The 24,263-nt window shown below is 38.4% G+C and overlaps 1 protein-coding gene and 1 long non-coding RNA gene across 3 annotated transcripts; both read right to left on the bottom strand.

Annotated features, from left to right (window-relative positions):
* Positions 1 to 7,626: 7,626 nt before the first annotated feature.
* On the bottom strand, positions 7,627 to 9,850 carry LOC126629289 (uncharacterized). 2 transcript variants are annotated; one of them, XR_007625706.1, is made up of 3 exons: positions 9,601 to 9,850; positions 9,456 to 9,504; positions 7,627 to 9,424 (listed from the first exon to the last, which is right to left on the bottom strand). It is a non-coding gene; the product is annotated as an uncharacterized LOC126629289 (long non-coding RNA). The 2 variants fall into 2 exon arrangements; XR_007625705.1 differs by having other exon boundaries at positions 9,456 to 9,850.
* Positions 9,851 to 14,624: 4,774 nt separating this feature from the next.
* LOC126614787 (gibberellin 2-beta-dioxygenase 2-like) lies at positions 14,625 to 15,179 on the bottom strand. Its single transcript, XM_050282453.1, has one exon. The coding sequence runs from the start codon at positions 15,177 to 15,179 to the stop codon at positions 14,625 to 14,627; it is 555 nt and encodes a 184-aa protein (XP_050138410.1).
* Between the last annotated feature and the right edge of the window lie 9,084 nt (positions 15,180 to 24,263).

Below are 24,263 nucleotides of genomic sequence, written 5' to 3'. Positions count from 1 at the left end.
TATCTCGCTCATGTGATAAGTGTCAACGCTACGCAACTATTCCTCACTCCCATCCTGAGCCGCTTACTCCTATAATCAGCCCTTGGCCCTTCGCCCAATGGGGACTTGATTTAATTGGCCCAATGCCTGTAGGGAAGGGCAAGGTCCGCTATGTAATCGTTGCAGTTGACTACTTCACAAAGTGGGCCGAAGTAGAACCCATGACAACCATTACTGAGGTAAAATAGAAGACTTCGTATGGAAGAACATCCTTTGCAGATTCGGCATTCCCAATGCCATAGTCACTAACAACGGGCGACAGTTCGACAACAATAAGTTCAAGATGTTCTGCTCTAAGTTCAACATCAACTTATGTTTCGCCTCCCCAGCTCATCCCCAGTCTAATGGACAAGTCAAAGCCATCAACAAAATAATCAAGCGAACTTTAAAAACCAACTTGGATAAGGCTAAAGGTTGTTGGCCAGAATTTGTACCCCAAGTTCTTTGGTCATACCGCACTTCGTATCGGACATTAATAGGAGAAACCCCATTCTCACTTACCTTTGGTACAGAGGCAGTTGTCTCAGTTAAGCTTGAGCAAGCAACGTTCCGAGTCCAAAACTACGTGCAAAGTGAAAATGACAAACAACTTACCCTTAACTTAGATCTAGTCGAGGAACACATAAACCAGGCTCACTTGAGGAATGTCGCCTACAAGCAGCGCATCTCCAACTACTATGACTCAATGGTCAAACCTCGTTCTTTCAAAGTGGGGGACTGGGTATTGAAGAAAAGATTACTCTACGACAGAGTCCCGAGTGAAGGAACACTTAGTCCAAACTGGGATTGACCATTTGAAGTTGTTGGCATCAGTCGCTCTGTCTTCTACAAGCTTAGAAGCTTCGATGGCAAGACCCTTGGCCATCCATGGAACGCTGATCACTTGAAGTACTATTACAAGTAAACTCACATTGTACAAGTGTTAAGCTTCAACCATTTGACATCCTATGTAACGAAGACTATTTGACATGAATTCAATAAAGAGGTGATTTAGACAACTTGGTCCTAATCCTCTTACATTCCTAGCAATGAAACATTCGGGTTTAAAGCTTCAACATGAATGCTTCCAACATGAAACAAAGTCTAAGTATATGTTAACAAGACTATACAAATAAACGAACAACTTCACAGTATATTCGTTTAATCATACATTCCAACACATTCATACATAAGCCAATTGTGCTTCAAAATGGTTCAACATACTTTGTGTCATTCGACACTTGCTACAATGTGCCTCGACACCTTGCCCTTATTCTCACCAACCAGGTGATGAAATGTAAAGAATGAACTCATCTTCATGCCACCAACCAGGTGATGAAATGTGAAGAAGGAATTCATCTTCATGCCACCAACCAGGTGATGAAATGTACAACCTGTACGCTCCTTCATGCCACCAACCAGATGATGAAATGTACAACCCGTACTTTAATATCATTTGGAAACTTACCACTCATGCCACCAACCAGGTGAAGAAGAAACTCATCTTCATGCCACCAACCATGTGATGAAATGTACAACCCGTACTCTAATATCATTTGGCAATTTGCCATTCATGCCACCAACTAGGTGAAGAAGGAACTTATCTTCGGGCCACCAACCAGGTGATGAAATGTGATGAAAGGTGATGAAGGAACTCACCTTCGTACCACTAACCAAGTGATGAAAGTAAGTCACCATTCATTCCACCTAACAGAAGACGAGTGGTACAATTTATACATGTGAACTCCTAACATTCACAAATAATAAAAAACCCTCAAACTTGATAACTCAACTAGGGGAGCACTTATGCCCAACACGAGTTATAGTCACCAACAAAGTCTTATTGCAAGCCAACAACAACTTCAGTTCATGGCATACGAAGATCAAGTTATTCAGCCCTCTTGCATTTACTTTAGACATTTCTCCTCTGTAACAATGCAAACACCAGAACTTGTACAAAAGCTTCACACATTCTTGATCAAGACAGTGTGAAGCAAAACCAATTTATGGTGCCAACAAGAGCTTCATCAATGGAGGGCAACCACAATTCTTAAAAGCTCACACACTCTTGATCAAGACATTGTGAAGCAAAACCAATTTATGGTGCCAACAAGAGCTTCATCAATGGATGGCAACCATAATTCTCAAAAGCTTCACACACTCTTAATCAAGACAGTGTGAAGCAAAACCAATTTATGGTGCCAACAAGAGCTTCATCAATGGAGGGCAACCACAATTCTCAAAAGCTTCACACACTCTTGATCAAGACAGTGTGAAGCAAAACCAATTTATAGTGCCAACAAGAGCTTCATCAAAGGAGTTCAACCACAATTCTTAAAAGCTTCACACACTCTTGATCAAGATAGTGTGAAGCGACACCAATTTATAATGTCAACAAAAGCTTCAGCAATGAAGGGCAACTACAACTCGTAGAAAGCTTCACACACTCTTGATCAAGACTGTTCGAAGCAAATTCAATTTATATGGTTCATCCAAACCTTCGACTACTACAAGGTGTGGCTTGCAACACAATCTTTTGCTCAACAGTATGGAAGCAAAATTTGTATATGTTGTATTTCCCACATTTTCAAATTTCTAATTTTCCCAAAAAAAAAAAGAAAAGGAAATTGGGAAATTCAACAAAGCTTCATCAATGGAGGACAACTACAAATTCTCAACAGCTTCACACTATCTTGATCAAGATAGTGTGAGGCAAAATAAATTCATGGTACCCAACAAAGCTTCACCAACAAAAGCTTCATCAATAGAGGACAACTACAAATTCTCAAAAGCTTCAAACTATGTTGATCAAGATAGTGAGAAGCAAAATCAATTCATGGTACCCAACAAAAGCTTCAACTCCAAAGCTTAACCTACAAAAGCTTAACGTACAAAGCTTCAACTCCAAAGCTTCACCTACAAAGCTTCAACACAAAAGCTTGACCCACAAAAGCTTGACCCACAAAAGCTTCACCTACAAAAGCTTCACCCACAAAAGCTTCACCTACAAAAGCTTCACCCACAAAAGCTTCACTTACAAAAGCTTGACCCACAAAAGCTTGACCCACAAAAGCTTAACCCATAAAAGCTTCACCCACAAAAGCTTCACTTACAAAAGCAGCACCCATAAAAGCTTGACCCACAAAAGTTTCACCTACAAAGCTTCAACACAAAAGCTTCACCTACAAAAGCTTCACACACTCTTGATCAAGATAGTGTGAAACAAAATCAATTCATAGTACCCAACAAAGTTTCACCAACAAAGCTTAATATATATATATTCGGAAATTCAAAAATTCGAAAGTTCAGAAATTCGAAAATTTGAAAATTCAAAAAAAAAAATTGCCTAGGCCTCATCTTCTTTGGGCCTAACAACTTTCATAACAAATATATATGAAGTAGGAGTTTTGGGCTACCATTTAGAAAGGAAAATGGTGAAGTTTTGTTACTTTAGAAACTTGGATACTAGCAAGACACCTCATTCGTCAACTCCCTCGACCGGAGACTTGGGGGACTCCTACCATATGTTACTGCACCTTGATACTTGGAAGTTTCACGACCACTCAATGACTTGGATTTTTCAAGTCTCCAATCGAGAAGTTTTCCTCACTCGGGAAATTAAGGGAACACTACCTCAACCTACATGCTTCACTCAAAAGCTTTAACAAAAGAAAAAAAATCAAAGAACTTAGTGAAGAAGGCTTTGATGTATTTAACACAATACGTTGAAATGAAGCAAAGCTGATTTATTGATATCTCCGATAAGTTACAAATATGTACATATACATGAGTCAAAATAAACAAACAAGAGGGAGCCTTCACAAAGGTTGCTTAGGAGAAGTCTCAGTAGTCGGCAGAGCCCCAGAAAGAGAAGGCACTGAAGGGGTGATCATTCGGAGCCTCAGTACTGGACAGAACCCCAAAAGGAGGAGGCATCGGAGGTTGATCATTTGGAGCTTTATTACGCGATACATCCCTAGAAGACAAAGGCAATAAATGCCTTTGGAACAAACCCACAAACCTCTGATGATCAAGTAAAATCTGATCATCAGATTCTTGCATGGAGGAAGCTTCAAGTAAGCTTCAAGTGAAATTGATACATTACCTTGTGCACTACCTTGTGCACAAGGTAAGCTTCAAGTGAAATTGGTTTGTATCGTGCTTAACCAAGCCTAAAACTACAAGTAAGCTTCAAGTGAAATTGATACATTACTTTGTGCATCTACAACGGTTAAAGATACCACCCCTGGATGGAGGAAGAGTACTTCCAGAGAAGATGCCACATCTACCTGTGAGACAGATTAGTCAAGTGAAGACGATACCACACTTCGGTACTTAGAAGTTTTGTGATTACTTAGCGGCTTGGATCTTGCAAGTCCTCAACTGAGGAGTTTCCTTCACTCAGGAACTTAGGGGAGCACTGTTTGTACTATACTTGACCAATCCCGAAACTACTGAGCACTGGTCAACGTTATACCGTTAAGGACCCAGAAGAGTTTCCCTCCAACCATGGAGGCCAATTATAGTGCGACACGTGTCGACATTACAAGCCAATCACAGCGCGACCCGTGTCAACATCAGAAGCCAATCACATCGTGACACGTGTCAACATCAGAAGCCAATCACAATACGACACGTGTCAATGTCAGAACAAAGCTAGAAACTCTTCTATAAAAGGAGATCATTCTCCCACAATATTTTCTAATGTCATTTGTACTAAATCATTCACTAGTACTTACTAAAGGAGAGCTTGAACCTATGTACTTGTGTAAACCATTCACAATTAATGAGAACTCCTCTACTCCGTAGACGTAGCCAATCTGGGTGAACCACATACATCTTGTGTATGCTTCCATGTCCCTATCCATTTACATACTTATCCACACTAGTGACCGGAGCAATCTAGCGAAGGTTACAAACTTAACACTTTCTATTGTACCAAAGTCCTCACTGATTTTGTGCATCAAGAAACCTCATAACCAGGTAATAATAACAAACATTTAAAAATCCATAATGAAATTAAAAAATTGGCACACGTCATTCTCTCTCATCAACTCTCTTTGGCTTCTCTCTACATCTTTCTCACCAAATCCTTTTCAACTGCTCTAACCACCCCACCTCCTTCATCCCTTTCTCCCACCCCGCCTGCCTCTAACCCACCTGCAAATTATGTAGGCTCTTCTTTTCCTCCAAAAGCCTAATCGCCCTTCGCCAGACCCACCACTCAACAACTTCTCCCACATCCTTTGCATTTTCCCCCATGCAAAGTATTACTTAACTCATGAGTTTGGTTTTATTTCACTAATGTTAGTAATTTGTTTTCCATAAGTTATGTAACTCATACCACAGCGAAAAGAATTTTCTTTTCGAAACGCTTTTACATTGCACATTGATTATAACTCATATCACAATGAAAATAAAGTTGAGTTGCACATGTGTAGCATATGTGCCAGTTGCTAGTATAAATAAAGGATAACATTTATCACAATTTAATTAAAAAATAATAAAATGAACCTAACTCAACAAAGTGGACTAAACCTAATAATGACTCACAAATTGAACTTATAAAAAGTTTACTTTATATTAATAACTTAGGTTTTCTAGTTGGAATTCTTTTACCTGTATACTTGACCCCCAAAAATCACCAGGAAGGACTGCATGGCAGCCGCACAGAAAATCTAGTTAAATTCCACTGCCATTTTTTTAAAAAAAAATTTAGCCATAATTTCTTATGTTGGCCTATAAAAATTGATAGAATTGATTTCATTTTAGTTATTCTGTTAAAAATCTTCGTCAATCATTTTGACATTCTGTCAAATGTCAAAAGTCATTCATAAATGACTTTCTGACATTTGAAAGAATGATGAGTGTCTGTTAGGGATTTGGATCTAAGATACAAATAGTGGGAATATTAAGGATCATCATATCTTAATTGTTCATTGTACATCGTGCGGTCATAAATTATTTTGAATTTTGAATTTAAAATTAAACATAAGTAGAAGTAGTATCTAACGAAAACTGACATTACGATATACGATGAACAATTATGATGTAAAGATTCCTAAGATCCACACAAAGAGGATCTAAGAGGATCCTCATCCGTCCCTTAGATACACGATTGAGTAAACAATTGTTTTGTGTCTTGTATTTTTCTAAACATTGCCAAATTTGAAGGACAAGGATTGTCTGCCCTCCCACTTCTAGTGCCCTTCCGTGCCCTCCTACTTGTGTGGTCACGGTTAGGTCACGTCAACATTTTATATTACTATTCATTTTTGTCTTATTATCTCTATAAAAAAATATATAAAATGTTGACGTGGCTTAACCGTGACCACGCAAAACAAGAGGGCACGGGAGAGCATCGGAAGTGGGAGGGCAAACAATCCTTGTCCAAATTTGAAAGATTTGATTATCTTTTCTTATCTTTTCTTTTGTATCATATGGCCTGTCAATGGCCCCATCGCACATAAAAGGAAAGGGATCCTCTTCGGATCCTTTCTTTCTAATTCATTAAATTAGGGGATCCGTGTCATTGAAATTTGATCCAACGGTTGAAGTTATTATAACTTTTAAAGTGGGTCTCTATTTGTAGTCGTTGGATCAAATTTCAATAACATGGATTCTCCTAATTTGATGGATTAAGAGTAAGGGATCCGAAGAGGACCCCTTTCCCACATAAAATTCCTACTCTGCACTATCTACAATTGCATTCTATTTAGAGGATATATTTTTTATTTTGCACGAAGCATTCTATTTAGAGGATATGATAACAATATTTAAATCTGAATAATATACTTAACCACTTTATTACCAAATAAAGATGGATGATATAATTCTACATGATTCATGTTGCCCCTGCAATAATTGACATGTTTTCCCCAAGCCAATAATTGGTGCCAAATGATATAATTCTACATGATTCACGTGATTCATGTTGCCCATGCAATAATTGACATGTTTTCCCCAAGCTAATAATTGATATGTTTGGTTAGGGTTCTAATTTTTTATAGAAGAAATTAGGTTATCATTCCTCATTTTTCTATTTCATTGATTGAAACATTATTCTTTTTTAGTTACTAATCAAGGTTCTTTAATTTTTATTCACGTCATTATTTCAATAATAAAATATTTACATGTCAGCATATTTAAACTTTATTTTCCAAATATATCTATGTAGTGTTAAAAATGTTACATTTGGTATATTATATTTTTTTGTAAAAACGATATTATCTTCACTAAGAGAATGGTGAGTGGGCTAAGCCTCACAATGGGCTAGCACTAATGTGGTTCAAATTCGTTTTTGGCAAGAATCAAACCTAAAGCCTCTTACTTACTAGTGAAAAGGAATACCACTTATGGCTCAAATTTACATCATATATTTATATTCTTAGGTCCAATTTTCACCAAACAGAAATTTGAACCACATTATTGCTAGCCTATTGTCAGGCTTATCCCACTCCCCCACCTCCTTAATGTAGGTAACATCATTTGTACAAAAAAAAAAAGGTTTAGAAGTTGCAAAACATTCATGAATACTAATTTTGGGCTTTTATTTTCTAAATAGGTGTAAAGATAAATTCACATATTGAATTAAGTTTGTAAGAATAGTTTAGGTAATAAATTTGGATTTAAAAAATTTACATATTGAACTACGTGAGGGTAACGTAGCCATGTGCACAGTACGGAAGCAATCAAGATAAGAAATATACGAATAATTAAAACCGAAACTACTAGAGTGCACTACTAAACAAGAAGTGTTAGGAGTAAGATACAAAAGTAAATACTCCTAATCAGAGCATAGAAAGTCTAGGTGCAGTTCAGTAGGACAAGTACTAATTATACAATACCATAAGATGTCCTACAATTATTTAGATAGGTCAGAACCACTGAAATCCTCAAGGCCACCAATAGCAAGCTTACCTAAAACTTGGAGGGGCGCAAAACAGAAAACGTGAGTGAAAAAAAAATGTTTTACAAAACTATTTCATTTATCAACTTATCTAACCCTTCATTGTAAAACATGTATAATTTTTTCCAGAATCAAGATATAAGCATATACATAAATATATCACTTCAAAACATGCTTCACATAATCATATTCATATGTATGTCATGCCAAGATATAACAGAGTAAGCAATTCAGGTAAGAATAATTTCATATAAATATAACATGTTAGCCGGAACCCCTGTGGTAGTCTGTACGGCTGAATTCATAGCTCAAAAGTCAATCTAGCCGGAGTCACTACAATGACCTATACGGCAATATACTGCACAAGAGTCGGAACCAAATGAAAAGGTCTGTACGACAATAATGGGTGTAATATAATCATGCTCAATACTATATTCTCACATAATATATGGGCGATAAATCACTAATCACCTACGAGTCGAAACCATAATAAAGGTCTGTACGACAAGATTGTGCACCTAAATTGGATCCAATATGAGCATAAGGTGAGGGAGGTGACATAATAAACAGGCATGTGCCATATCTCTAGCTAAATCACAATCACCCTAGGTGCAGTTTTATGAGCTCAACATTATTCAATCACATATCGCATCATTGATAATTCACATAACCAAACATAACTCACATAAGCTTACCTGAGCTTCCACAATACCACAATTATTTATAATGCATCATATACCAATTCATATACGAATTATAAACTCATATGCATGGCATTTATGACATACTTTCATTTAAACACATATTTCTGGGAAAATATCAAGTATATAAATATATACTGAAAACCAAAAGGCCACTCACTGGTATGTCGAAGGGTCGTAGCCCCCGAGTCGCCCTTGAACACACTCGTCCTCGGGATAAGTCTCACCTATATGCGAATTAACTATAAAAACGTTATTTTAGAGCACATAGACAAAACTATCTAATAACTTCTCATACAATGCTCAAATGGGGTGTTTGAATATACCAATGTGATCTACACAACTCCACGAACATCCCCATATTTTTAGAATAATTTTCTGACCACCCACGCGCCGGCCAAGGCACGGCAATACGCGCCCCCACATGCGGCCACATGACAAGCGTACTAACGGCGTCGGTCAACGCCCTCAGGTATATACCGAGAATATTCCGTTAAGTCCTAACAGAATCTGTCCAAACTAATTGAGGCATTGGAATATTTCGTCAAAGTTGACAGAATATTCCGTCATCCCTACCATTGAATCTCCACCTACCGTCGTCGGCGCCGGAAACTGGGTAAATCTTTAAAACGCTTATTCTTCTTCGTTTCTTCACCATTTTCCACAAAATTGGTACCAAAATGAAGCTAATAACATGTAGAATCACGTTATATAAGTTTCAAGGCTTAAAATTCACTAGGTTTTCCCCAAGAAAGCTCGATAGTTTGGCTTACCTAGATACACGTCGATCTCAGCCCTCCAACATCCAGTTCCTTCCAACGAAATACCCCGAGACTCACGAGTACCTCCTTAAGCTTCCTATAAGCTTCAAATTCCCTGAAAAACAATATTGCACGTATGCATGAACAATGACAAAATCGGTGGTTCATGGTTCGACGTGAAATCGGAGGATTCCTTATCTATAAATGGTACCAATCGATTTGTCTGAGCTTCACGAACACAATGGTGTGCTTAAGTCCCTCGATCTGTCACGTTTCAAAGGGTTTTGGGTGACGTCCGTACAAGAGAGAAGAGTGATAGTGAGTCTGAGAGAGAGAGAGAGAGAGAAAGAGAGAGAGAGAGAGAGCACGGGAAGGAAGATAGAGGATGTGTGTGTGGCCTAGGATTGGTCAACAACCAAAATACATAATAACTTAATCCTAATTGGTTCCAAACAATTAGGATTTAAGAATATTGACCCAAAAATAACACTTAAACCACATCACACAATTTAACGTCCATGGGCAATTTCATCAATTTACGTCAACAAAATTTATTTTCCGGGACGGGCTGTGACATCGATCGGTTTCAAAATCTCTCCTGCACCAATAGAGGAGCTGTGTGTGGACTACCCATGGCCTTCTCCCCGAGAAATTTTTCGTTGTGCTCGGAATATAGGAAGTTTTATTTTTTAAGTTGTTAATTTTTTAACACAAGTATCTCACCACTTGTATAATAACACGTGGTGTACCACCCATATTCTGGGCACATTGAAAAATATCTCCTACTCCGGGGGGATTTTGAGCAAAACCATGAATTGCTCTTGAGATCTATGAATGAGATACAATATTTTAATTTAATTCTTATATTTAATTCTAAAATTGTGTAAAAGATAAATATCTAAACTACATATATTAATAGAACTCTGGTTATCAATCAAATCTCTATAAAATTATCACTCTAACCCTCTAATTAAAACTGAACAGAAATAAAAATATGAGCAATTTAGTAGTGTTATATAGTATCACAAATTTTATTATTTTTTATGTGAACCTCACAACCAAGTAATAATAACAAACATTTAAAAATCCAAAATTAAATTGAAAAATTGGCACACAGCCTTCTCTCTCATCAACTATCTTCGGCTTCTCTCAGCATCTTTCTTGCCAAAACCTCTTCAACCGCTCTAACCACCCCACCTCCGTCATCCCCTTCTCCTACCCCGCCTGTCTATAATCCACCTGCAAATTATGTAGGCTCTTCCTCTCCTCCAAAACCCTAATCGCCCTCCGCCAAACCCACCACCCAACAACTTCTTCCCACATCCTCTGCATTTTCCCCCTTGCAAAGTATTACTTAACTCATGAGTTTGGTTTTATTTCACTAATGTTAGTAATTTGTTTTCCATAAGTTATGTAACTCATACCACAACGAAAAGAATTTTCTTTTCGAAACGACGTTTACATTGCACATTAATTATAACTCATATCACAATGAGAAGAAAGTTGAGTTGCACATGTATAACGTGTGTGCCGATTGCTTGTATATATAAAGGATGATATTTATCACAATTTAATGAAAAGATAATAAAAAATAATCTGATGTGAATGCTGAATAATCAATGAATTGACGTAACTCAAGAAAGTGGATTAAACCTAACAATGACTCACAAATTGAACTTATAACAAGTTTACTTTATATTAATAACTTAGTTTTCCAGTTGAAATGGTGACCTTATTTTACCTGTATACCTGACCCCCAAAAATCACCAGGAAGGACTGTATGGCAGCCGCACAGAAAATCAAGTTAAATTCCACAACCATTCTTTTTTATAAATTTTTTAGCTAAAATGGTTACTAAGATTGTTCATCATCTATAAAATTTAAAATCGATAGAAATGATTTTTGAAATTGTTCATTGTCAATCATTTTAATCATTCTGTTAAAAATCTTCTTTATTTTGACATTCTGTCAAATGTCAAAAGTCAATCATAAATGACGTTCTGACATTTGAAAGAATGATGAGTACTATCCCTTAGGGATTTGGATCTCAGATATAAATTGTGAAGATTTTAAAGATCCTTACATTTTAACTGTTCATCGTATATTGTGTGGTTAGAAATTATTTTGAAATTGTTATTTAAAAGTAAATATAAATAGTATCTAACGAAAATTGACAGTACGATATATGATGAACAATTAAAATGTGAAGATTCCTAAGATCCTCACAAAGGGGATCCAAGAGGATCCTTATCCGTTCTCTACATACACGATTGAGTAAACAATTGTTTTGTGTCTTGTATTTTTCTAAACATTGTCAAATTTGAAAGATTCGATTATTTTCTTCTCTTTTCTTTTGTATCATATGGCCTGTCAATGGTCCCCATCGCACATAAAATTCCTACTCTGCACTATCTACAATTGCATTCTATTTAGAGGATATATTTTTTATTTTGCACGAAGCATTCTATTTAGAGGATATGATAACAATATTTAATCTAAATAATATACTTAACCACTTTATTACCAAATAAAGATGGATGATCTGATTCTACATGATTCACGTTGCCCCTACAATAATTGACATGCTTTCCCAAAGCCAATAATATTTGATACGTTTGGTTACATTAGAGAGGGTTTTGAATTCTAAATCTAATTTTTTTTAAGAGAAATTAAGTTTTCATTCCTCATTTTTCTATTTCATTGATTGAAACATTATTTCTTTTTAGTTATTAATCAAGGTTCTTTGATTTTTATTCACATTATTATTTTAATAATAATAATATATTTACATGTTAGCATATTTAAACTTTATCTTCCAAATATATCTACGTAGTGTTAAAAACATTACATTTGGTATATTTATATATTTTTTTAACAAACGATATTATCTACACTAAGGGGATGGTGCGTGGGCTAAGTCTCAAAATGGGCTAGCACTAATGTGGTTCAAATTTGTTTTTGGCGAGAATCAAAGCTAAAACATCTCACTTACAAATAAAGAGGAATACTACTTATGGCTAAAATTTGTGTCATATATTTCTATTTTTAGGTCTGATTCTCATCAAACGCAAATTTGAACCATATTATTTCTAGGCCGTTGTGAGGCTTATCACACTCTCACACCCCCTTAATGTAGATAACATTGTTTGTACAAAAAAAAAGGTTTAGAAGTTGCAAAATATTCATGAATACTAATTTTGGGTTTTTATTTTCTAAAGGCTTAAATATTAAAATGATCCATGTGTTTTAGTATTGGGTTAATAAAGTCCATGTGTTTTCAATTTGACCAATTTGGTCCTTGTTTTTATCTCTGTTAGCCAATTAAGGACATTGTTGATGCACAAAACCGGAGGGGTCTTGGAACAACGTAAATCCGACCATGAATCTGCAAGAAAGTAAATAACACAAGATGTATCGTGGTTCACCCCAATGTTTGGGCTACATCCACACTGATATTGTATTTCTCTGTTTGTGAGAGGATTGAGAGGGAGAGAGCTTCCTTATGTGAGGATGAGCTTCTCTAAATATGAGAGGGGATGTGAGGCTCTCCTCAATTGTGAGGGTGAGGAGTCCCTTTTATAGAATAAGGGTTCCTCACTTATTACATAATTGCCCTTCCTTTATTACATAATTACATTTAAGTCTCGGGTATTTATACAAGATCTAAATATGGAGGCCTTAAGTATGGTACAAACAGTAGTCCCCCAAGCCTTCAGTCAAGAGTCTTTTGGCTGGAGACTTGAAATTCAGTCTATGTGTGGGCCAAAGTAATTAGATGTCGTCTAAAACTGATATTTGATATAAGGCGGTGCTCAATGTGAAATGATGCTCAACTAGAAGTAGCACATGTTGCGAGGTTGCTCGGGTTGTGGCTTATGTTGCCTTGGTTGGCTCGGCTTGTGACTTATGTTGCCTTGGTTGGCTCGGCTTGTGGCGTTGAAGGTGAGGGAGTCCCTTTTATAGAATAAGGGCTCGCTCCTCAATACATAAATAATGGGCTAAGTCCCCCAAGTATTTTTTATGAGTGCTCTCTAATGAAAGTGAGGGAGTTCCTTTTATAGAATAAGAGACTCACTCCTCAATACATAAATAATGGGCCAAGTCCCCTAAGTATTTTTTATGAGGCCCAATATGTGGTACATAGTGTAGTCCCCTAAGTCTTCAGTCAATAGAGGCTGTAAGCTGGAGACTTCAAATTCAATCCATGTATGGGCCGAAATGGCGGTTATTCGGAGGCGGTATTTGTATACCCTGCACTGAAGCTTTGTAGGTGAAGCTTTGCAAGTGAAGCTTTTGAAGATGGAGCTTTGTAAATGAAGCTATTGAAGCTGGAGCTCTCGAAGCTGGAGCTCTATAAATGAAGCTTTCGAAGCTGATTGATATGAGTGATGCTCATGAATGTTTATGTTTGATTGACATGAGTGATGATCATGGATGTTAACATGAGTGATGCTCATGAATGTTGACATGAGTAATGCTTATGAATGTTGACATGAATGATGGTCATGAATGTTTATGTATGATTGACATGAGTGATGCTTATGAATGTTTATGTATAATTGACATGAGTGATGCTTATGAATGTTGACATGAATGATGGTCATGAATGTTTATGTATGATTGACATGAGTGATGCTTATGAATGTTTATGTATAATTGACATAAGTGATGCTCATGTATAATTTTGGAGTACTGGACGTACTTTTGATCACCTGGTTAGTGATAATAGTGGCAGGTTGCCGAATAATTTTGGAGTACTGGGCGTACTTTTGATCACCTGGTTGGTGGTAATAGCAGCAGGTTGCCGAATAAATTTGGAAGTACTGGACGTACTTTTGATCACCTGGTTGGTGGTAATAGCGGCAGGTTGCCGAATAATTTTTGGTAGTACTGGACGTACTTTTGATCACCTGGTTGGTGATAATAGAGGGCCTCGCTCTTTTGGGCATATGGGCCTTCGCCCTCCACATGACATTGCAGCCCATTATTTTGGGCTTGTCGTTTATTTTTTTATTTTTTTATTTTTTTTTATTACCCTCTGATGGGGTTTTATACAGATGTCTCCGAAAAATAAGAAAAATAAATTACATCATTCAAAAATAAATTTGATCCTCTGCTCAATGGGTCACGCCCATAATTCCCTTTTTTGCATGCCATCACCACCGCAATTATGTTTGCTTCTTTTTATTTTCTTTTGCTTTCTGCTTTTCTTGATGTTTTTCTTGATCTCCCCGCTCATTCTCTGTCCACCCAGCTTTGTAAGGTATGTTTTTCTTGCAAACCCACTTGATTTTCTTTGACAACCTGGTTATGCCCATCCATTCTCACTCCCTCTTTTTCTTTTCTGTAAAGGAAAAGAGACTTTGGGGAATCTGTGAAAGAAAAGAGAGAGCTTTTCTGGTGCTTTGGAGACATTCTTTTCTGTAAAGGAAAAGAGACTTTGGAGACATTCTTTTCTGTTGCTTTTGGCGCTGCAGTTAATGGCGCGGAGGAAGATGACGGGCCAGGAATGGACTGACGATTGGTTTGAAGAAGAAGGTACTCAAGCTCTCCAGTGTCGCCTTTGCAGCCATAGCCAAAAAGACAAGCTGGGCCAGCTCGTTGCTTCTCCATTGTTGGCTTGGCAAAAAAATCAGACCCTTGTGTTTCCATTTTCTCAATGACCTCTTTTGGGATACCATGGTTGAACTTTTTAAAGAAACCATATTCTTCACAGGCTTCAACAATTTGTTCTGATAGCTTTGACCTATTGTAATTTGATAGATCGATTGTGGGAATTCCTATTGCCATGATTTTCTTGCTTCTTATTGGTGAAGGAGATGATACCACCATTTTTGTTTCTCTTTGTGGTATTGAATGAATATTCATAATCTGAGAAAAAAGGAGTAAGATCCAAGATAAGAAGGGGAATTCGACTTTGAATGTTGTACTTTAGAGGTCAGGGGCTATGGTGTGGTAGCCGAGGTTAGAGAGGGCTAGGATTTGGTGGCGCCAGGAGTACTTGAGCTCAGGAAAGCCATGGATGAAGAGGATAAGTGGGCCATTCCCTTTCTCGGCGATAGCGGTGTCGATTCCTCCAACGAAGCCTAGACTCATTCTCGGGATTATTCCCTATAACTGGTTCGCTGTGGTTTCCATTGGAGGAGTCATGGTTGCCGTAGTCCTCGTAGGAGCAGAGAATGTCGTCCGACCTGAAATCGAATCCCTATGACACCGGGTTGCCCCGACCCGATGATCCAGTCGCCATATTGGAAATGATCGCAAGTGTAGAGAGAGAAAGTTAGGGTTTTTGTGGAGAGAGAAAATTCGAGATGGAGAAGAAGATAGGAATGATAAAAGAGTCAGAGACTTGGGCATTTGGTTTTGTTGGGTTTTTTGCAGATTTTGCAGATCCACAGTGGAGGTAAAAAAAATTAAAGAGAACCAACACAACTTTTCGTATCGATTCCCACAGACAGTGCCAAATGTTGATGCATAAAATCGGAGGGGTCTTGGAACAACGTAAATCCGACCGTGAATCTGCAAGAAAGTAAATAACACAAGATGTATTGTGATTCACCCCAATGTTTAGGCTACGTCCACACTGATATTGTATTTCTCTGTTTGTGAGAGGATTGAGAGGGAGAGAGAGCTTCTTTATGTGAGGATGAGCTTCTCTAAATATGAGAGGGGATGTGAGGCTCTCCTCAATTGTGAGGGTGAGGAGTCCCTTTTATAGAATAAGGACTCCTCACTAATTACATATTTGCCCATTCTTTTATTACATAATTACATTTGACTCCCCCGAGTATTTATACGAGATCTAAATACGGAGGCCCTAAGTATGGTACAAACAGACATTTTTATCTAATTTTTGTAAATTTTTTTTATAAATTATATTAAACTTATTTGTTTTGTTGTTTAAAATATTTAAAAATAAAATAAAATAAAAAAATAAGAGAAAAATTATTCTCCTCTCAACTCTCCGACTTTCTCCCTAACATTACCCCTTTTCTTTTCTATGTCACAACCTTACTCATTTTTCAGATTGGAAGTTTTATCTCTTATATGTGTTATTTCTCATTGATTTTCATTTTTTTGTAAAGAGAAAGGGTAATTATATCTCATATAATTTTTCTTATATATATTTTTAAAAGATTAAATGGAATGTTCTTTGTTAATGCACAAAATCAGTAGAGACTTTGGTACAACATAAAGTGTCAAGTTTGTGACCTTCGCTAGATTGCTCCGGTCACTAGTGTGGATAAGTATGTAAATGGATAGAGACAGGGAAGCAAACACAAGATGTACGTGGTTCACCCAAATTGGCTACGTCCACGGGGTAGAGGAGTTCTCATTAATTGTGAAGGGTTTACACAAGTACATAGGTTCAAGCTCTCCTTTAGTGAGTACTAGTGAATAATTTAGTACAAATGACATTCGACAATATTATGGGAGAATGATCTCCTTTTATAGAAGAGAGTTTCTAGCTTTGTTATGACATTGACACGTGTCGTGTTTTGATTGGCTTCTGATGTCGACACGTGTCGCGCTATGACTGGCTTCTGATGTTGACACGTGTCACGCTGTGATTGGCCACCTGGTTGGAGGGAAACTCTTCTAGGTCTTTGATGGTATAACGTTGATCGGTGCTCGGTAATTTCAGGATTGGTCGAGTATGGTATAAACAGTGCTCCCTTAAATTCCCGAGTGAAGGAAGCTCCTCGATTGGGGACTTGCAAGATCCAAGCCACTGAGTAATCACGAAACTTCTAAGTACCGAAGTGTGGTATCGTCTTCACTTGCCTTATCTGTCTTATAGGTAAATGTGGCATCTTTTCTGGAAGTACTCTTCCTCCATCCATGTGTAGTATCTTTAACCGATAGAGATGCACAAGGTAATGTATCAATTTCACTGGAAGCTTACTTGTAGTTTCAAGCTTGGTCAAGCGCGATACAAACCATGTAGTAGGAGTCCCCCAAGTCGTCGAGTCAGGAGATTTACCGAAAGAGGTAACAGACAAGGTAAGCAATCAGACTTCCAAGCAAGCAACCTGGATCGGAGGTTCGACTTTGACTTCCGGTTAATTGTTCTCCTTTTCCTTGTGTCGTAAACAGCAACCAGGATAAGGAGAAGCAAATGGAGAAGAGATGATATGAGATACTTTTGCTTTTGAAGAAGTAACTTTCCACAGGCTTATTCTACTAGAGTATAAGGTCGACTCAAGAATTTAAGGGTTAAAACAAGTCCAACAAATCTAGAGTACGTTTGACCTTAATGATATGGGAGACTTTTGCTGTCGACAAAGTAGTGGGTGTGGTATGGCGAGGCTTTGCTTTTTGGCGATGGTGTCAGCGAAAGGTTGTTGAAGCTTCTCGAGTTCTTCGGATAGGGCAGCGATGTTGGGTTTGGATTTGATTTAGACTCCTATGTCTGGGTTATGTGGATCTGTAGGAAAGGCATCGTGTTGTAGTGATCTGTTCCAGCTCATCATTGATCCTTCTGCTTCAATCTCTTACAACATTTGTCCCTGATACAGGAGTGGAATGCAACCTTTGCATTTAAATGGTCCTTCAGAGAACTACTTCTCAATGACTCATCCATGCGTGGTAGTTTCAGTGTAAAGCGTCAATATCGTATCAACTGTTCTGAGGTATTTGCCGAAGGACTTCGTGACCTTGACAACAATTAAGGATCAATACTCGAGAGCAATGTTAGGCAAACAACCATGCAAATATTCCGAGCAATTAGTTCCAGATCGGAAGTTTGATTTCAGGTTCCGACTGATTGCATTTTTTCTCTTTGTACTGCAGGTAAGAGCAAGGGCAAAGGAAAAGACAGGGAAAAAGCATGATATGAGATACTCTTGCTTTTAACCTTGATGATATGAGATACTTTTGCTCTGGTGTGGCTGGTTTGCATAGGTATTATTGGGGGGGAAGAAAGCTGAGTATTTCGAAAGACTTCGTTAAGAGTGTCATCTCAGATATGAGGAAGGGTTGAGCATTTTTGCAGGTCTGCCTGTCCATGGAGGATAGAGGTCGACATATATAGGAGTCTCCCTAGCAACAAGTAGTAATGTTATTGCTTTTCCCTTCTTGGTCATAGCAATGTAGTGGGAGCTACAAGCTTCACGTGTTTTCACTTTGTCAAGTGGTCTGTGGTATCTGGAAAGCTGATGTTGCGTGTAAAGATTGCAGACAAGCTTTATCCAAGGAAATCTGGCTCTTGAAGTTCATAGAGTGGTGCCTCTTCGATTTTTGAGAAAGCAATCCTGTTAAGAGTCTGGCTCTTGAGATTCGGAGAGCGGTGTCTCTTCGATTTTTGAGAAAGCAATCTTGTTGGGAGTCTGGCTCTCAAGATTTGGAGGGCGGTGCCTTTTCAATTTTTATGTCTCTTCGGTTTTCAAACAAGCAATCATGTCGAGAATCTAGCTCTCGAAATTCGGAGAACGGTGCCTCTTCAATTTTTGAGCAAGTAATCCTGTTAAGAGTTTGGCTCTTGAGAATTGGAGAGTGGTGCCTCTTCGAATTTTGAGCAAGTAATCTTGTTGGGAGTGTTTTCTCGAATGTGAGTAAAGGTTAGATATTTTTGCCAGTCTGCCTTGCCACGGAGCACGGAGGTTGACACACATAGGGACTTTCCAGTTATCAAGCAGTGGTGCTGTTCCTTTACCTTTGTGGATAATAATAGGGTAGCTGGACCTTCAAAATTTATGTATCTAAACTTTGTCAAAGATCTTTGGTAAAGTTATCTATGGTATCCGAGGAGCTGATGTTGCATGTGGAAATTGGTGCCTTTTCGAAATCCGGAGAGTGGTGCCTTTTCAATTTTTGAACCAACGGCCATGTTGCCCTTTCTTTTATAAGGGCACCAATTGTGTGCAAGAAATACATTCAGAAAGTTATTGCTTGTAGGAATTTTTCCCTTATTTTTGTACTTCAGAGATTTATTGGACCTCATTTCTCCTTCATCATTTCTGAAAATGTCTGACCCATTCGACTGTCGTTTTGACTTGAACTTTGGCGAAGAGGCAGCTATGTTTCCTCAAGACAACATATGGCGCCCATCCTTCTTATCCCCTACTAGCCCTCTTACCGTTGGAGACTCTGTGATGAAGAATGATATGACCATTGCGGTAGTAGCCAGGAACCTTCTCACTCCCAAAGATAACAGACTATTTTCCAAACGGTCTGATAAGGTTGCTGTTAAGGATTCCCTGGCTTTCAGTGTTCAGTATGCATGTTCTGTGTCTAATATGGCCTAATGCCTATTTGCTCGAACCCGCCAAGTTGAATCATTGGCGGCTGAAGTCATAAGTCTCAAACAGGAGTTTAGAAGGCTCAAGCATAAGAATAAATAGTTGCACAGGCTTGCACATGACTATGCTACAAACATGAAAATGAAGCTTAACTAGATGCAGGAATCTGATGGTCAGATTTTACTTGATCATCAGAGGTTTGTGGGTTTGTTCCAAAGGCATTTATTGCCTTCGTCTTCTGGGGCTGTACCGCGTAATGAAGCTCCAAATGATCAACCTCCAATGCCTCCTCCTTCTGGGGTTTTGTCCAGTACTGAGGCTCCGAATGATCACCCTCCGGTGCCTTCTCTTTCTAGGGCTCTACCGACTGCTAACACTTTTCCTAAGCAACCTTTGTGAAGGCTCCCTCTTGTTTGTTTATTTTGACTCGTGTATATGTACATATTTGTAACTTATCGGAGATATCAATAAATATGATTTGCTTCATTTCAACATATTGTGTTAAATACACCAAAGCTTTCTTCACTAAGTGCTTTGAATTTTTTCTTTTGTTGAAGCTTGTATGTTGAAGCTTTGTGAGTGAAGCATGTAAGTTGAGGTAGTGTTCCCTTAATTTCCCGAGTGAGAAAAACTTCTTGGTTGGAGACTTGAAAAATTCAAGTCACTGAGTGGTCGTGAGACTTCCGAGTATCAAGGTGCAGTAGCATATGGTAGGAGTCCCCCAAGTCTCCGGTCGAGGGAGTTGACGAAGGAGATGTCTTGCTAGTAGCCAAGCTTCTAAAGTAACAAAACTTCACTTTCTAAATGGTAGCCTAAAACTCCTCCTTCATATATATTTGTTATGAAAGTTGTTAGGCCCAAAGAAGAAGAGGCCTAGGCAAGTTTTTTTTTTTCAAATTCTTTTTTCTATTTTCCAAATTTCTGAATTTCCGAATTTTCGAATTTTTGAATTTTCGAATTTTCGAATATATATACAAATTTCTGAATTTCCGAATTTTCAAATTTCTGAATTTTTGAATTTTCGAATTTTCGAATTTTCGAATATATATATATTTTAAGCTTTGTAGGTGAAGCTATGGTGTTGAAGCTTTGTAGGTGAAGCTTTGAGGTTGAAGCTTTGTTGGGTACTATGAATTGATTTTGCTTCACACTATCTTGATCAAGAGTGTGTGAAGCTTTTGTGTTGAAGCTTTATAGGTGAAACTTTTGTGGGTCAAGCTTTTGTAGGTAAATGTTGTGGGTCAAGCTTTTGTGGGTGAAACTTTTGTAGGTAAAGCTTTTATAGGTCAAGCTTTTATGGGTCAAGTTTTTGTGGGTGAAACTTTTGTAGGTAAAGCTTTTATAGGTCAAGCTTTTATGGGTTAAGCTTTTGTGGGTAAAGCTTTTGTGGGTCAAGCTTTTGTGGGTCAAGCTTTTGTGGGTCAAGCTTTTGTAGGTCAAGCTTTTGTGGGTCAAGCTTTTGTAGGTGAAGCTTTTGTGGGTCAAGCTTTTGTGGGTCAAGCTTTTGTACGTGAAGCTTTTGTGGGTCAAACTTTTGTGGGTCAAGCTTTTGTAGGTGAAGCTTTTGTGGGTGAAGCTTTTGTGGGTGAAGCTTTGGTGTTGAAACTTTTGTAGGTGAAGCTTTGGAGTTGAAGCTTTGTAGGTGAAGCTTTGGAGTTGAAGCTTTGTAGGTGAAGCTTTGGAGTTGAAGCTTTGTAGGTGAAGCTTTGGAGTTGAAGCTTTTGTTGGGTACCATGAATTGATTTTGATCAAGATAGTGTGAAGCTTTTGAGAATTTGTAGTTGTCATCCATTGATGAAGCTTTTGTTGGTGATGCTTTTGTGGTGAAGCTTTGTAGGTGAAGCTTTGGAGTTGAAGCTTTTTAGGTGAAGCTTTAGAGTTGAAGCTTTTGTTTGGTACCATGAATTGATTTTGCTTCACACTATCTTGATCAAGATAGTGTGAAGCTTTTGAGAATTTGTAGTTGTCCTCCATTGATGAAGCTTTATTGAATTTCTCAATTTTTTTTTTTTGGGAAAATTAGAAATTTGAAAATGTGGGAGAGACAAAATATACAAATTTTGCTTCCACACTGTTGAGCAAGAGATTGTGATGTAAGCCACACCTTGTAGTAGTCGAAGGTTTAGATGAACCATATAAATTGAATTTGCTTCGAACAGTCTTGATCAAAAGTGTGTGAAGCTTTCTACGACTTGTAGTTGCCCTTCATTGATGAAGCTTTTATTGGCACCATAAATTGGTTTTGCTTCATACTATCTTGATCAAGAGTGTGTGAAGCTTTTGACAATTGTGGTTGAACTCTTTTGATGAAGCTCTTGTTTGCACCATAAATTGGTTTTGCTTCACACTGTCTTAATCAAGAGTGTGTGAAGCTTTCTACGAGTTGTAGTGTTTGCATTGTTACAAAGGAGAAATGTCTGAAGCAAATGCAAGAGGGCTGATTAGCTTGATCTTCGTATGCTATGCACTGAAGTTATTGTTGGCTTGCAATAAGACTTTGTTGGTGACTATAACTCTTGTTGAGCATAAGTGCTCCCATAGTTGAGTTGTAAAACTTGAGGGGTTTTTATTATTTGTGAATGCTAGGAGTTCACATGTACAAGTTGTACCACTCGTTTTCTGGTTGGTGGATGAATGGTGAGTTGCTTTCATCACTTGGTTGGTGGTACGAATGTGAGTTCCTTCATCACCTCTCATCACATTTCATCACCTGGTTGGTGGCACGAAGATGTGTTCCTTCTTCACCTGGTTGGTGGCATGAATGGCAAGTTGTCAAATGATATTAGAGTACGGGTTGTACATTTCATCACCTAGTTGGTGGCATGAAGGAGAGTACGGGTTGTACATTTCATCACCTGGTTGGTGGCACGAAGATGAGTTCCTTCTTCACTTGGTTGGTGGCATGAGTGGCAAGTTGCCAAATGATATTAGAGTATGGGTTGTACATTTCATCACCCGGTTGGTGGCATGAAGGAAGGTACGGGTTGTACATTTCCTTACCTGGTTGGTGGCACGAAGATGAGTTTCTTCTTCACCTGGTTGGTGGCATGAGTGGCAAGTTGCCAAATTATATTAGAGTACGGGTTGTACATTTCATCATCAGGTTGGTGGCATGAAGGAGAGTATAGATTGTACATTTCATCACCTGGTTGGTGGCATGAAGATGAGTTCCTTCTTCACCTGGTTAGTGGCATGAGTGGCAAGTTGCCAAATGATATTAGAATACGGGTTGTACATTTCATCACCTGGTTGGTAGCATGAAGATGAGTTCCTTTTTCACATTTCATCACCTAGTTGGTGAAAATAAGGGTAAGGTGTCGAGGCACATTGTAGCAAGTGTCGAAGACACAAAGTATGTTGAACCCTTTCGAAGCACAGTTGGCTTATGTATGAATGTGTTGGAATGTATGATGTTTATGTTGATTGATATGAGTGATGCTTATTAATGTTTTGCTATGCATGAAGGGATCCATGCTTTTGATATGTGAACCATGTTGGTTGTAACACTTAGTATCACATACTTTGTATCAAAGTACACATGTTGAAGCTCTGAGTTGGAGTATAAGGGTAGGTCAGCGTAGACCAAGTCTTCCAGTGCTAGGAACGCAAAAGACTCAGAAGAAGTTGTCTGAATTCCTTTTTCTTTAAATATTTGCCGAATGGCTTGTGTGGCAAAAGATCTCAAGCGGCTGAGAGTCAAAACATTTGTAATGTGTATGCTTTCTTATAATAGCATTTCCTTCAATACCTAGTCCTCCACTTTGAAAGAGTGAGGCTTGGCCCCATAGTCATAATAGTCGACGGTACGTTCACCCCTGGTTGTCTTGATAAGAATTTTTATCCCCCTTGTGATAATGGGCTTACTGAGAGTAAAAATCATTCATCTTACCAAAAGACAGATACGTTTGGTGACTTAGCGAGTAGCTAAATGAGGCAGAAGATGATGCAATGGGTGTCTGAATGGCCAATATCTCCTCACTTGGTAGAACTTGACTTCCACTTCCCACTTGTTGATAGGGGTTAACCATATGGGGGTTCCCTTGGTATGTCCTTGCTTCGGCGGAGGCATGGTTGTAAGCCTGTGCCATCACCTCAGAGTAAGTCTTCCAAGTGTTAGCATTGATCATGTACTTGAAGAAACAATCACGTAAGCCTGCCGTGAAGGCCTTGAAGGCGGTCTTGTCATCTGCCTCAACGCAACGAGAATACTCATGGCTGAAGCGACCGACATACTCTCGTAGTGACTCGTCCAGCTTCTGGCGAACAATGTACAAGTCATTTGCAGAATGCAAGCGATCAGTCTGGAAGATGTGTTGAAAGACAAACAGTTTCCTCAGTTCCTCAAATGAGTCTACTGTTTCAAGTGGAAGACGGCAATACTAGTTTAGAGCTTCGCCAGATAGGGTGGAGGGGAAGAGAAGACATCGCTCTTCGTCGGTGTGCATCCGATATGCCATGGTGGACTCAAAAAGGTTAAGGTGTTCAATTGGGTCCTCCATTCCAGTATAGAGTTGTAAACCAAGCTTTTTTGTCTTCGCTTGAAATGGGGGTGTCAAGGATCCTTCTTGTGAAAGGGCCAGGCCTAGGTTGGTTCCAGTCAAGTATTTCAGCCTGACGTTCGGCCTTCAACTTG

Source organism: Malus sylvestris, chromosome 1 (assembly GCF_916048215.2).
Source record: "Malus sylvestris chromosome 1, drMalSylv7.2, whole genome shotgun sequence".
Classification (NCBI taxonomy): Eukaryota; Viridiplantae; Streptophyta; class Magnoliopsida; order Rosales; family Rosaceae; genus Malus; species Malus sylvestris.
The sequence above is the reverse complement of the archived record's forward strand: the minus strand, read 5'-3'. Positions and strand labels throughout refer to the sequence as shown.

What these genes read in the sequence shown, in the direction of transcription:
- LOC126614787 (XM_050282453.1), bottom strand. Translation starts at nt 15,179, where the DNA reads ATGGCAATAGGAATTCCCACAATCGATCTATCAAATTACAATAGGTCA.